The sequence below is a fragment of the Eptesicus fuscus genome, chromosome 7, assembly GCF_027574615.1.
Source record: "Eptesicus fuscus isolate TK198812 chromosome 7, DD_ASM_mEF_20220401, whole genome shotgun sequence".
In the NCBI taxonomy this organism is placed as follows: Eukaryota; Metazoa; Chordata; class Mammalia; order Chiroptera; family Vespertilionidae; genus Eptesicus; species Eptesicus fuscus.
Genome location: NC_072479.1, coordinates 7,215,430 through 7,231,324, shown reverse-complemented (window position 1 = coordinate 7,231,324; position 15,895 = coordinate 7,215,430). Strand labels below are relative to the sequence as shown.

Here is a 15,895-nt window from a genome sequence, read left to right as displayed (position 1 = left end):
GTCCCAGAGTGTGTGACCCTCCTGCCAGTCCGCCACTGTCGCCACACACTTCCTTGTGCCTGGGCCCTCCAGTGACTCTCTGGGTATGTGACCCTCCTGCTGACACATCTCTGCAGCCATAGGCATTGCTCGGCCACAGTGAGCAGAAGGAAGGAAATAATAAAGATCAGAACAGAAATCAATGACAGAGACCAAAATAAAAAAAAAAAAATACAAAAGATCAATAAAACCAAAAGCTGGTTCTTTGAAAGGATAAACAAGATTGATGAACCTCTAGCCAGGCTCACCAAGAAGCAAAGAGATATGACCCAAATAAACAAAATAAAAAATGAAAGAGGCAAAATAACAACAGACCCCACAGAAATACAAAAGATTGTAAAAACAAACAAACAAAAAACTATGAACAACTGGTCAATCTAGAAGAAATGGACATGTTCCTAGAAAAACACGACCTTCCAAAACTCAATCAGGAAGAATCAAAAAATCTGAATAGGCCCATAACTATGGAAGAAATTGAAGCAGTAGTCAAGAAACTTAGAGCAAACTAAAGCTCTGGGCCAGACGGCTTTACAGGGGAGTTTTACCAAACATTCAAAGAAGAACTAAAACCCACTCTCCTCAGACTATTCCAAAATGTTCAAGAAGGAACACTTCCAAGCTCTTTCTATGAATCTAGCATTACCCTAATCCCAAAACCAGATAAAGACAATACAAAGAAAGAGAATTACAGGTCAATATATCTGATGAACATAGATGCTAAAATCCTCAAAAAATTCTAGCAAATCAGATCTAGCATTACATTAGAAAGATCATGCACCATAACTAAGTGGGATTTATTCCAGGGGATGCAAGGATGGTACAACATCCACAAATCAATAAACGTGATGCCTCACATAAACAAATTGAGAGATAAAAATCACATAATCATATCAATTGATGCAGTAAAAGCATTTGACAAAATCCAATATTTTTTCTAATAAAAACTCTCAGCAAAGTGGGAATAAATGGATCATACCTTAACATAATAAAAGTCTTATATGACAAACCTACAGCCAACATCGTACTCAATGGGCAAAAACTAAAACCAATTCCCCTAAGAACAGGAATAAGACAGGGATACCCCCTCTCACCACTCCTGTTTGACATAGTACTGAAAGTGCTAGCCATAGCGATCAGACAAGAAGAAATTAAAGGTATCCAAATAGGAAAAGAAGAAGTAAAACTGTCATTATTAGCAGATGACATGATATTGTACATAGAGAACCCTAAAGACTCCATCAAAAAAACTACTAGATTTAATAAATAAATTTGAAAATGTAGCAGGATACAAAATTAACACCCAGAAATCTATGGCTTTTTTATACACCAATAATGAACTCACAGAAAGAGAAACAAACAAATAAACAAACAAACAAAAACAATCCCACTTATCATTGCACCAAAAAAATTAAGATATCTAGGAATAAACTTAATTAAGAAGGTAAAAGTCCTGTACTCAGAAAACTACAGGACATTGCAAAAAGAGATAGAGGAAGACATATACAAATGGAAGAATATACCATGTTTATGGATTGGTAGAATCAACATCATTAAAATGTTCAAACTACCCAAAGCAATCTATAGATTTAATGTAATCCCCATTAAAATACCAAAGGCATATTTCACAGACCTAGAACAAAGTCTCCAAAAATTCACATGGAATAAAAAAATATCTCGAATAGCCACAGCAATCTTGAGAAAGAAGAACAAAGTTGGAGGGATCACATTACCAGGTATCAAGCTATGTTACAAAGCCACTATTCTCAAAACTGCCTGGTACTGGCACAAGAACAGACATATAGACCAATGGAACAGAACAGATGCTGGAATCCAATTCCAGCATGTCATAATTGCAAGAGTTTCATCAAAAGGTTGATGGAACTTGGGGACTCAACAAGGGCTGAGTCACATATGTTATCTCCTGTTGGGAATGGCTAAAGGCATTTCCCCAAACCTGGAAAGGATACATAAATTGATTGTTTACTGCCAGACAGCTCAGGGCATCTCAATCTACATGTTATTGCCTTCTGTTGGCCAAACACCTGAACAGCCATAGGCAAATACTTCCAATCTGACAATGGATTCTGTACCTAACCCTACCCTTTGATGTGTATATCTCCACCTTGCCTTAGGACAAATTGTGTTAATAAAAAGCAAGGGGTCCTGAGACAAGGAGAACTTGGTTTTCTTTAGCCAAGCTCCTCTGTTCACCCCTCAAATGCCTTTCAAAATTATGTTTCATCTCTGGACTCTTATTTAATTTACACACAACCCTTCTCCAGATTGCTGAACCCTTCTAGATGCCAGATCAAGACCACCGGCATTAAACAGAGAACCCAGAAATTGACCCAAGCCATTATGTTCAATTAATATTTGACAAAGGAGACAAGAGCATACAATGGAGTCAAATCAGTCTTTTCAATAAATGGTTTGGAAAATTGGACAGATACATTCAAAAAAAATGAAACTAGACCACCAACTTACACCATACACAAAAAAAATAAATTCAAAATGGTAAAGGACTCTATATGTAAGATGGGAAATCATAAATATCTTAGAAGAATCCATAGGCAGCATAATATCAGATATATTTTGTAGCAATATCTTTACCCATACAGCTCCAAGGACAATGGAAACTAAGAAGAAAATAAACAAAGGAGACTATATCAAAATAAAAAGCTTTTGCACAGCAAAAGTAGCCATCAACAAAACAACAAGAAAACCCACTGCATGGGAGAACATATTTGTCAATGTTATACCCAATAAGGGTTTAAACTCCAAAAATTATAGGGAACTCATGTATCTTAACAGAATGAAGATAAACAATTCAATTTAAAAAATGAGCAAAAGTGGACAAACAGAAAGCCAAGCGACATATGAAAACATGCTCAAAGTCACTAATCATCTGAGAGATGCAAATCAAACAACAATGAGGTACCATCTCACACCTGTCAGAATGGTTATCATCAACAAGTGACAATTGCTGTCGAGGATGTGAAGAAAAAGGAACCCTCGTGCACTGCTGGTGAGAATGCAGACTGGTGGAAAACAGTATGGTGTTTTCTCAAAAAACTAAAAATGGAACTCCCATTTGACCCAGTAATCCCACTTCTAGAAATATATCCCAAGAAACTAGAAACACAAATCAGAAATGATATATGCACCCCTATGTTCATAGCAGCACCATTTACAATAGCTAAGATTTGGAAACAGCCTAAGTGCCCATCAGCAGATGAGTGGATTAGAAAACTGTGGAATACTATGCTGCTGTAAAAAAGAAGGAACTCCTACTATTTGCAATAGCATGGATGGAGCTGGAGAGCATTATGCTAAGTGAAATAAGTCAGTCAGAGAAAGATAAATATCACATGATGTTACTCATTTGCTGATTATAATGAACAACATAAACTGATAAACAAAAACAGATTCCAAGACAGAGAAGCATCGATTAGATGCTCAAACCTCAGAGAGAAGGTAGGGAAGAGTGGAGGTAAGGGGGAGAGATCAACCAAAAGACTTGTATGCATGCATAAGCATAACCAATGGACAGAGACAGCAGGGGGGTGAGGGCATGTACGGGAGTGGGGTGGGGAGGGGATGGGGGATATGGACACATATGTAATACCTTTATCAATTTTTTAAAATCAATTAAAATATGGAAAAAAAAAACAAGGCAAAATAAAACACTGGACATTCAAAAAGAAATGAAACTCCCATTTGACCCAGTAATCCCACTTCTAGGAATATGTCCCAAGAAATTAGAAACACCAATTAGAAAGGACAGGTGTTCATATGTACATAGCAGCACACGTGCCCATCAGCAGATGAATGGATTAAAAGCCTGTGGTACATCTACATAATGAAATACTACACTGCTATAAAAAAGAAAGAACTCTTACCATTCGCAGCAGCATGGATGAACACGGAAAGCATTATGCTAAGCTAAATAAGCCTGTCAGAGAACAACATAAACTGATGAACAAAAATAGATCAAGCCCTAACTGGTTTGGCTCAGTGGATAGAGTGTCCACCTGCAGACTGAAGGGTTCCAGGTTCCATTCTGGTCAAGGGCATGTACATTGGTTTCAGGCACATCCCCAGTGGGGGGTATACAGGAGGCAGCTGATTAATGTTTCTCTCTCATCGATGTTTCTAACTCTCTATCCCTCTCCTTCCTCTCTGTAAAAAATCAATAAATATATATATATATTTAAAAAATAGATCCAGAGACAGAGAATCATCGAATTCACCATCAAACTTTAGAGGGAAGGCAGGGAGCCAAAGGATTTGTATGCATGCATATAAGCATAACCAATGGACACAGACACTAGGGGGGTGAGGGCATTTGTGGGGGATAGGGGTGGCCAGGGAGAGGTCAATGGGGTTAAAAGGAGACATATATAATACTATACATAATACTTTAAACAATAAATAATTTTTAAAAAAGTAAATCATGACTGGCAAGTTGAAATTGGTGAACTAGCTCCAGTTCAACCTCTGGTGTCTTTTTGGACCTCAAGCACTTTGCCAACTTGCCTTGTGCTTCTCACTCTGCATCTCAATATAGAAAAGAATAAAACTTGCCCTCTTATTTTTTTATTTTTAGTTTTGTTGGAATAGAACAAAGAAGAAATGAGGAGTTTGCAGTAGAACTTGGCTGTGAGAGACTGGTTGGTTTCTCACGGTGAGCACTCCTGCAGGTCAGAGCAGAAAGACTGCTATAGTTCCCATTTGCAGAAACAGAACTACCAGTAGTTCCCTCTTGATGTCACACCAGAGTTCAGTGGTACATACCAGAGATGCCCCAGTCTCACTGTATGGGTTATACAGGGTCATCAGGTATCAGCTGGGTTCTCAGCCATCTGTCCTTAGAAATGTCTTCACATCCCCATATGGGAGTTGGACTTGAGATTTCATAAGCCAAGTTCACAAATGTCTTTAGGGAAAGAAAGTGGATCACACATTCAACAACCTGAAGAAGCACACAAACCATGATCATGTGACTCTTCTATATTATTCCCACCAGATTTCTTCAGCATAATTGCATCAGACACATATCCAGGAAAGCATTTTTTGGATTACATAATCTGCAAATATTGTGAGTAATCCCTTTATAATTATATTATGAGTATAATTTTAAGTAAGGATTAAAAGGGTAGAATGGTACTTTTGAAAGATGTGACTTAGTTGTAGAGAAATGGGAAGATTACATTATTACAAAGGGGTTGGATTAGTTAGAAAGAAAGATTTAGAGGCTCTCCTTAACCTTGTCTACTCAAATTTGGGGCATTTCCACAATATTTTGGCTTTTTATTTTTTCTAACCCATGCTAACTTACCTATACACTTTCTTAAAATGCTAGTCTACTAAGGATGTGACCAAAAAGGACAAAAGCAAAAATCATACACGCCCATATTTATTCTACTCTTATTCTGAAACATAATATCCTAACATGCTATTTCGGGCCACTTTCCTGGTCCTGACTGTGGTGTTGCACACACTAGGCTTGTGGCTATCTGTGTCTCCTGGTGTCCCTTGGTTTCTCCCCTCCCCCTTAGTAAAATGCTTTTAGAAACAGATGCCCATGCTTCATGGTCATCATCAATGGCTCATATTCTAATTCATGTGACTAAAATGGGGTCATGAGTTTACCTAATTCACTCACTCATGCTATTTGTAGATATCTCAACCACAACTGCATTACAGCCCTCAGACCTGGAGTATTCAAGGACCTGCATCAGCTAACTTGGCTGTAAGTATTCTAGCTTTTCTGCCCCAATCTTAACAATTTATCAGTGTTCACAGTTTCCATCTTTTTGTGTATCTTGTTTACTATACTTATTTTTCTAGTTGTCACATAATCTGGAGCACTTGACCCAAACAATTTGAGTAGTAGCTGTGTGAAAATAACAGGTGCCATGCCCTTGCAGGTTGGCCTCTGAGCCCAGAACTGGGCTTGCTGAGGTTTCTATCCACCCAGTGTTTACCTATGGCCGCATTTCTCACCTCAGCTCTATTGGCATGTAGTCCCAGATAATTCTTTGATTGGGGGATGAGGTAATGTCCTTGTGCATTTTAGGATGTTTAGCAGCCTCTGTGGCCTCTACCTCTACCTCATTAGATGCCAGTAGTACTAGCTGCCTGAGTGTGATGACCAAAAATGTATCCAGATACTCCCAACTGTCCCTTGGGAGACAAATTGCCCTCTGTGGAAAACCACTGATCTAGAAAGTAAGCAAGTTAAGAATGTTTTGGGTTCTCAGAGCCTTCATAGAAAAGTCTGAATGTATAGTGACTTTTGGTGTGTCACCACTTTCAAGGCTGAGCCATGAAGCTCACCCCAAGGGGTCTCACCTCAGCTGTCTGTGTTTTCATCAGGGAAATGAACAAAAGACAATTAGAAGGCACTCTGTATGTGCTTGCCCATTTTCCATAGTTCAGCCTAGTCTAATGGAAAAGATCAGGGCCTCAACTTTATCCAGGCCCTGTATAAACTGTGGTCCCAGGCTTGATATTGCAGGTAACTTTCTTAATCTTCCTAGGCCTCTTTTCCTCATCTGTTGACTGAAATCATAATTCCTTTTTAAGAGCGATGTTATGAGGACTGGCTTGCATGACATATGTAAAGTGCCATATGCATTGTGTCTGGCATATAGTAGGTTCTCAATGTCACTCCCTTCTCTAGATCCTCAAGAACCTCTGGCAGTAAGAGGAAATGGTACTTGGCTTCAAAAGCAACAAAAGAAAAGAAGGCATATTTCCCCTTAGTCTATTTTTTTTTTCTAGGAAATACCATATAGACTTAAAAACAGTAATTTGAACATGTAAATATTTTCACTCTTTCACCCTCTAAGCTCCTAATAAATTTATTTCTGTCAACACCATTAAATATATCATTTAAATACTGTGAGACCATTGAACCATTTGTGATTTCCTAAACATTTTTTTTCAATTCATTCTTTATTTAGTCAATTAGTGGATCAAAGCATTTAGGGATTCTAAATTCAGCCATTGAGTAAATAAGAGTAGCTGTGTGGGACTCACGTGTCCAGAAGTGAAGGGTAAAACGTGGGTCTGAAAGTCCATCAGTATGGACTTGCTCGATTCTGATCTGGACTTTTGGAGGAAAGAGCTGCCTTGCCACATGGTGAAGGGAAGGCTCTCATGGAGATGAGTAAGCCTAGTGTGAAGGAACAGGAAGGGGGGCAGCAGGTGTTGCACAGAGGCAGGGTTGTCACAGGCCTTTAATTTTTCCTGGTTTTACTTCAAAAATATCTCTGACATTGGAAATGTTTGTGATCTGTGTTGTCAGAATTCTAGATGACAATCCAATAACCAGAATTTCACAGCAGCTATTCACTGGATTAAATTCCTTGTTTTTTCTGTAAGTATTCACCTCCCTTTCAATACATCTGTCTGTACATTGCAATGACATCTAACACCAGCTTACAAAAAGAACTTTAGAAAAATCAAGATCACTACGATTTTTATTAGTCAAAATCTCTCCTGTATTTCCAGTCACAATTACTGTTGCTACTTTTTGGCCACGGCTCATGTATATTTTAAGCCAGTTGTTATTTTTTTAATCTCCTTTCCTTTCTTTTAGTCCTAAGGCATGTTTACATTTTCAGTGGTTGATCAAAGATAATGTTCATTGTTATCTCCTAACTACATATAAATTGGGTGGAATCTCCTAGAAGATTAGTCCCAACTACATTTTTAACAGAAGGAAATGTGCCCTTGTCGATCAAGAGTCACTGAAATGCCAAAATCTTTGCCCTACCAACAGAGTTACTTTCATAATTAGATTGTCATTGTTTATTAATAGACTAGAATGATCCATCTGCAGGGGTCTATTATGACCCCTTGTAAGTTAATCATATAACATCATTATTTCTCTATTTGTCAGGAGAGACCACAATATCAGAAATTAATTGTGCAGCTTAACGTGCTCATGAGTTGTTTTCTTTGCCCAAATGTCCCCTACATCACTTCTTAGATTTAATGCCAGTTCCAGTGTGGCTCTTTAATATTGTAAATTATGAATTTTCTCTTAAGAAGAAACTTTGGATGAGCAGTGCTGGAAGTGATTGCAAATTTGGAGTTTACAAGAAAAATTATCACCTAAGATATATTTTGTTTCATCTCATAAAATTAAATTGTATAACATTTATTCTCAGGTTATATGGCATACTGATGCATTCATAGCTTCTTTGACATCTGTTTCCTTTTCCATGCCACACACATATCTAGATAGCATTTTGAAGAGGAAGTTATGTTGATAGTCTTCATCCTAATAAATCAATTTTAGCATGTAAGTTTCCATATTATAAGAATAATAAAAATATTGCTCTTATAGTGGCATATCATTGCTTCTTTTAAAAAGTTTTATTTTTTTAATGTAAGTATAGTTAGTATACAATCCTATGTTGGTTATACTAGTTCCAAGTGTACAACATTAATTAACATCTTTTTTGTGTAAAGGTCTATGGTTAATAACTACTTAGAAGCCCTTCCCAAGCAGATGTGTGCCCAAATGCCTCAACTTAACTGGATGTGAGTATGAATGTAGGTGTTAGTTTGTTATTTGCACAGTTTGAGGAAGCTAGCCCTGACGTTAACTCATAGTTACATAAAAATTCATCTATGTTCTTCTTTCCAAAACTAAAATCTGATCCTGTTACCTTTTGGTTTAAAAATCTTTTGAGAATTCCAATGGGTGTAAGGGTAAAGTTCTTACTCCCCCCTTGAGCACCTGAGAACCATCATTTCCCTCCTTCACCCTATCTGGTCTCTTTCCATGCCCCTCCGCCTCATGCCTTCCTTACACATGCACCAACAGTCACTTCCCTCAGCACACATGGTTGACTTGAAAAGTCTTGCTCCTTTATTCTTTTGGTTAACTCTGGTTCCCTTCGAAAGTTCCCTTAAACATCACTTCTAGGAAGCTATCCTTGACACATTTACTGATTTCAGTGGCTGCCTCTGTGCTCCCTTATGCCAAGAACAGGCTTCCACTATGCCACCCAGTTTCTACCCTGCACACCTACTTCACAGTACTAGAACCACTGATTTACTGTGTGTCCTCTACCCTTTTAGAAATTTCATGAGGGCAGAAACCCACCTATGATTAGTACAATGATTGGCACATAATAGGTCAGAGCTCAACAAAACTCAGTTAAATGAAAGTGCTAAACTATTTCAATTCTTTGTTGGCTTTTAATCAATACTTGTTTAATCATTCACTTAAATTCCTTTATGGCTTCATTACCACTACCCACCATTCTTTGTCACATTTATCCTCATGGTTCCCTGAGATAGGCAGTGTGGTCACAGGTAGCCATTTCCTACACTGGGAAAGTCCACTAGAACTTTTCTCACATCAAATCAGGGGACTTAAAGCCCACAAAATGGTAAAATTTAGTACCTAAGTTATTGATTCTCTCTGAACTGGCCTCAGAATTACTTGTGACAATACTAGTAGGTGGCTTTGTGTATACTTACTGTGTATTTACTTATATGCCTGTTATCAAAAGGCTTTTATGGCATAAAGAGCTCACCGAGGCATAGTAGAAAGAGTGGCCACTCTCCATCCTGCAAATCAGGATATATATCCTAACTCTGGCATTTAGGAATTGGAAGACAACTTAGGTCTGAGTTTTTCCTTCAGCAAAATAAAGACAAAATTGGCTAAATATAAGATGTAACTATCTATTACACAATGGTTAAATGTCAAGGCTTTACAGTCAGACAGATATGGATTAGAAGGGCAGTTCTACCACTTACTAGCTGTTTAACCAGAAGAAAAGTGAATTTTTGAGAAACTCAAATTCTTCACATATGACATGGGGTGATAATATCAACTTATGTACTCAAAATAGTACCTGACAGCATAAAAATACAATAAATGGCAGCTACCGCTATTATAGGGGTAATATTAGGATAATTAACAGCATGGTAACCAGCATAGGCAAATACTCACTAAATGTTGGGCTGCCCTTTCCCTCAATTTTATTAAGTTCTAACATCAATTGAAAGGAAAGAAAAGAAGCATAATATGAATTATACTAACTGTGGTAATTAGGAGGGAAGCATAAAAATTGAAACAAAGTAAAAATAAATGAAAGAACAGTCATATCAACAAAAAGTGCCTCTAGACATACAATTTGTGCAAAAATATTAAAAATATATTTCCTCCATGACTTTTAGGGATTTGGAAGGCAATGGAATAAAGTATCTTACAAATTCTACCTTTCTGTCATGCGATGCACTCACTGTTCTGTAAGTATGCAATGAACTTTGGTAAATGAGGGGCTACCCAATATATTTGAAAATCAAAAGAAAATATTGACAAGGAATTTAACAACCTTAGTCTGAAACTGCAGTATTATAAAATGCCCATGTAACTTGATTTATTTTGAAAGGGGTCTAAGCCTTACCTACAGCGGCCACCATGTAGGTCTTCAGCTGTTCTTCTAGTTTTTGAGGACAGTTACTATTTCTGTGCATCCGCTCAGCTGAACTCGTAACTAAACCTATGTTCTCAGAAATGAGATAAAGTATATGAAAGTGCTTAGTTATCCAGTGATTCTTACTGCCAATGACATTTATCACATGATCTCTCTCTTTCAAAAAAAATTTTTTTTTAATTCTAAAGAGAAAGACATCTAATGTGTTCTGATAGGCCAAAGAATGTGATTAGTGATTCTGATTGCCAACAATATTTTTTTATGGGGTCTGGAAGGCAGATGAGTTAATTATTGACACATTTGCACTGGAAAACTTAAAATCATTTGCATTTTGTTTTTGTTTTAATGTTAATTTTTTATATAGAGTAAACAATTAGTAATGTTGGTTGGTTGGTTGGTTTGATGGGTGATTGGAAAAGTTGGAGTCTATCCATTTGTAGTAGCCTAACCACTATTCTCTAACAAATTAAGAGCTAAGGCTATTTCCAAGTTGTACATTTATCAATCAGATTGCAGATAAGCATGTTTAATGAGAAAAGAGATGATCCCACTCAGGGAATACAAAGAGTTTATTACTTTTCTCATGGATAATGAGAGTGAATACTAGAAAACTAAACAAAATACATCTATGCCTTCTATTGTATAGCTTCACTCAGCTTTTGAATCATTTTCATGCTCATTATCTCATTCACCTGTAAGGCAGGTGGCGGCTGACCCCCACTTTCTGCCATTTCTCCTAGAGGATTTCATTTACACAAAAAGTAAAAACAATGTGCTCCCACCAAATGTAAAATTTGTTTGTGGCCCCAGAAACTACTATGAGGTTGGTTAAGCTTTGCTCTTTCTGGCTTTCTCCTAAGGAACATGTCTTACACAAAAGTTCTCTCAAAGCCTTCTAGAGAATTATTAACAGGTTCCAAATCTGATATTACTTATGTGTATTTGAGAAAGAAACACTCTCTAAAATGATGAGAATCTAAACAAAATGTAGCTTTATAGACCACACTCAGCACCTCAAACTACTTCTGACAGTATTTCCTAGAGAGGACATGTGGACATCCTCAGTGAGAAACTCCAGCCTTATTTCCACACCAGAACCTACCTCACTTTGTGACTTCAAAGGAGGCTTGGGACAGATCACTGGCCTGTCCCAAGGATAACTGGTTACTGCAGCAGACACAAACCAACAGTGCTGACTCTCACCATGTCTTACAGGTTTCTGCCTAGAAATCAAATTGATTTTGTTCCAGAGAAGACATTTTCTTCATTAAAAAATTTAGGAGAACTGTAAGTAGCATTGTCTACTAGGAAAATATGATTGCTTCTTCCAAGATGATAAATTTAATTGACTAGTGAGACTGCTTTTCCACTAGTAGCAATCAAAATCCTGTAGACTACTGGAGATTCAAAATCCATTAAGAAAACCAACAGTATCCTAAAGTCAAAAGCAAATTAAAATTAGACATGAGCTTAATATGGATTTAACCTACTTTAATTTCCCTGCCTGTTTTCTTTGAGTAATTCATGTATATGTGTGCTTGGGAATAAATGAATTTTCATAGCTCCTTAAACCCAGTGATTATTGCCAAAACCGGTTTGGCTCAGTGGATAGAGCGTCGGCCTATGGACTGAAAGGTCCCAGGTTCGATTCCGGTCAGGGGCATGTGCCTTGGTTGCGGGCACATCCCCGGTGGGGGGTGTGCAGGAAGGCAGCTGATCGATGTCTCTCTCACATCGATGTTTCTAGCTTTCTATCCTTCTCCCTTCCTCTCTGTAAAAAATCAATAAAATATATTTTAAAAACAAACAAAAAAACAGTGATTATTATCTCTAATGACTAAAGTGTAGTTAATTCTCAATAAATGCTTGCTGAATGAATAACTGACTAACTGAAATACTATTAACGAATTATAAAGAAAGGAACAGAGATGCTTTTATTTCTTGAGAAATTATGACTTCAAGAGCAGATGAAGCAAACACTGACATTGGGAATGAGACTTAGGCTCATTGAAAGCGATTCAGAGAGCTCATGACCTTTTTCTGTTCAAACACATGTTTTGTAGATATAAGCCTTTGAAAAAAGCATCTGTATTGTTATTAATTCATTATCACCCACATAGCTGTGTTTCATGGGAAGTTAAAATTACATTATATTACAAATAGTGGCAATTAGGGAAGAAATCTCCTCCCTCTGATGTGAGGTCTAAAAACAGAAATTAATTTCTTAATTAACCTCTTCCCCATTTTTTGTACCTTATTTTGACATTCAGAAAAGACTGGGGGAAATAACTCAGTCAGAGTAATTTGAAAGCTGTGACCAGTTGGTTAGAGCAGAGTCCCATACACTGAAAGGTGATGGGTTCAATTCCCAGCCAGGGAGCATACCTGGGTTGTGGGTTCAATCCTCAGTTGGGGATGTATGGGAGGCAACTGATCAATGTTTCTCTTTTCACATCAATGTTTCTTTCTCTCTCTCTCTTCTCTCTCTCTCTCTCTCTCTCTCTCTCAAAAAAACAAAACACAAAAAACAATTTGAAAAATAATTCATGAATTTCATTAACAATTAAGATACTTCAATTTAATTCATGAGTGTCATAAGCCAAATCCATAAATATTTATTAAGTGCCTAGTGTGTACAAGGCACTGCATTAGGATTAAAAATATCATTTTATGGCAAAAAAAAAAATTAAGGGCTGCTCACTCAGAAGAGCTTGCTCATTTCTCAAAGGGGTTTTCCTGATCAGATTTTGAGGGATGGATATGGATTTGGGCTATGAGTTGGAGAGGAGGAGCAGCTCAGAGCAAATAGGTGTGGGTTTTATATACAAACTTCAGAAAACAGTGGTAAGGAGTCCACATTTTGAAAAAATTCCTAATTTTCCTCTTATCCTATACTTAGAGCCACTCCTGCTACAAGTAAAAGAGCCTAATTAAGAGACACCTAATTGCTTCTTTAAGACTGCCAATAATAATGTTTCAACCACATAATATCATAAGATAAAAGAAATTTAGAAGTTAAAAGAATTAACTTGAACAAGGCATATATATTTCTTGAGTTTACAAAAATGTTAGGTCATTTTACTGTGCCTTCATGACACCAACCCCTCCTGGAGAGGAATAGCCACTGAAGTCCTGTCTCCCCCGAGACTGCCCTTTCTTTTTCAGAGTAGCACTTTGCAGGACATGTTCTAGGTGTACAAGATCATCGTCACCTTACTCGGTTGTCAGGCTCCCGTATCCTTGCACACCTGTGGCTTTCCTTCTGTGCCAAGACCAAGTGTGCTCCTCCATCTAAAGCCAGGTCAGAATTCCCAGCTGGCAGGACCTCTGCACTTGAATGTCATCACAATCACTCAAGAACAATCTGTTAAAACAACTCTTACCCCACTGCCAACTCCTTCCCCTAGACTTGTCATCTATCTTAGTGCCACCAGCACCCGCCTGGCAGCCAGGCTCAAAGACGGCTCCCTTTTCTTCTAACTCTCTTACACCTCATGTCCTTACAGACCATAAGCCCTGCCAGTGCCCTTCCTTAAACCCTCTTCAGCTGGTCCAGGGTCAAAGTCTCCTGCCAGGTTCCCTCCTCTGACTCTAGCTTCTCAGTCTATCTTTCATGATTCTGACAGACTTATAACATTCCACAACCTATAGCATATTATGCCATTGTCCTACTTAATATCCTCCATCCTTGTTGCATGCTGTTTAGCAAAGTCCTTGACACAATTCTCAGATGTCAATGTTCAAAAAAATCACAGCTCTGGCTTTAGATGCATGGCTCCTCCTCCCTCCACCCCTGGAACGTCCAATGTGATAGTTATAGACAGGCACTAGGAATGTGCTCTTTTTATGAGCATCCTCCTTGATTCTGATGCCTGGACTCTACTCTGGCAAATACTGACTCAGAAAGCATTCATGGCCTTTCCATTTTGTCTGTATGTGCTTTTTCAGACCCCCATCCTCTCCATCCCGTACTTTCTATCCTCCAACACATTGGACCACTTGCTGAATCCTGATGAGTTGACTTCTGAGCATCTGTTTCTGTGATCCTGCTTAATTTAACCCTCCACTGAAAAGCTGCTCTCCTTTTGTTCCACTTATTAAAATCATCCAGCTTTGTTCAGACACTTCTTAATTTCACAGGCCAAGTTTGAGGACTTCTTCCTTTGTTTCTTATCTGTACTTCTATAATAGCACTTGTTTCATTCATTCCTTGATTCATAATAGAGCTGTTTGTTCTAATTGTAATATTCTTTAGAGAAAGAGCTAAGTCTTAGTTATTTGTAGCTCCCACACATTGACCAGCAGTTCCAAAACATCAAAAATAAATAAGATCTTTTGTTTGATTCTTAGGCAATTTCACATGTTTTGCTTTAACATCTTCTCTGGCTCAGAAGGATATTTTGGACTCTTAAAAATTCCTGATTTCTTCTGATCGTGACAAATCTCTTTTCCTCATTCTTCAGAAAAACTTCCCTCTGATTCTTTCTGGATCAGACTGTCCTATTATATTTAATTCTAAATTCTCAATTTCTTATTTAAAAATAGTACCATATAAAAGAGATGAAAAATGTGTGAATTTACCCATTCAAGATTATCTGGACAAATATAGTGTACACAGTAATGCTATCTTAGTTGGAATATAAAATAAATAGAAGGTGTGAGTCTTAACCTCAGAAAGCTTATAGTTGAATAAACATATTATCACATATATGAACCAAATAGGATTACAAAACAGTGAATTGTCAAAGTGTACTCTTCATACTAAAACAGAGTAAATTAATCAAAGTAGATATTGAAGCCAGGTTGGGAATGTGTTGGAAAAGGGCTGAGAGAAAATTCCAGACAGGAACTGGTTGAACAAAATGTCACATGTCTGAAAGTGATGGAAAACATACTAATTTGGCTGACTCACACAGGCTGGTTGTATAACAAGTTATCAGGTTGGTTAAAAAACGGAATCATATTCTCTATTATGTCAAGTGGGGTGATGAAACTTGTGAGGAGTAATAATCATGTCACCTATTTCCAATATAATTGCTTTGGATTTTCACTGTCACCAATAGGGACCTGTCTAGCAATATGATAACGGAGCTACCAACCCATATTTTTAAAGACCTGAAGCTTCTACAAAAACTGTAAGTTCTTCTTGCCACCGCCATCAGATTTAAATGGCAACATCTTAAGCTTCCAAAATAATAACATCCTGACGCTTCCTTCCTTCTTCCCTCTAATGGAACAAAAGGAACCTGTCGTCCAACCCGCTCTTGTATCTCCACAAGAACCAGTTTGAAAGTCTTAAACAACTTCAGTCTCTGTAAGTGAAAAATGACAGTGTGCTGACTATATATTAGTGGATGTACTTCACTTAGAAACATATCTAATTCATA

General features: G+C 37.6%; 1 protein-coding gene across 1 annotated transcript in view; it reads left to right on the top strand.

Moving 5' to 3' along the window:
- The window catches only part of RXFP2 (relaxin family peptide receptor 2), a 53,887-nt gene that overhangs the window by 25,624 nt on the left and 12,368 nt on the right, over positions 1-15,895 (top strand). The window contains exons 6-13 of the mRNA XM_054719722.1: positions 5,066-5,137; positions 5,720-5,791; positions 7,352-7,423; positions 8,524-8,595; positions 10,249-10,320; positions 11,724-11,795; positions 15,572-15,643; positions 15,751-15,822. Of these exons, the coding sequence (XP_054575697.1) occupies positions 5,066-5,137; positions 5,720-5,791; positions 7,352-7,423; positions 8,524-8,595; positions 10,249-10,320; positions 11,724-11,795; positions 15,572-15,643; positions 15,751-15,822 (576 nt within the window). The remainder of the gene's footprint in view (positions 1-5,065; positions 5,138-5,719; positions 5,792-7,351; positions 7,424-8,523; positions 8,596-10,248; positions 10,321-11,723; positions 11,796-15,571; positions 15,644-15,750; positions 15,823-15,895) is intronic.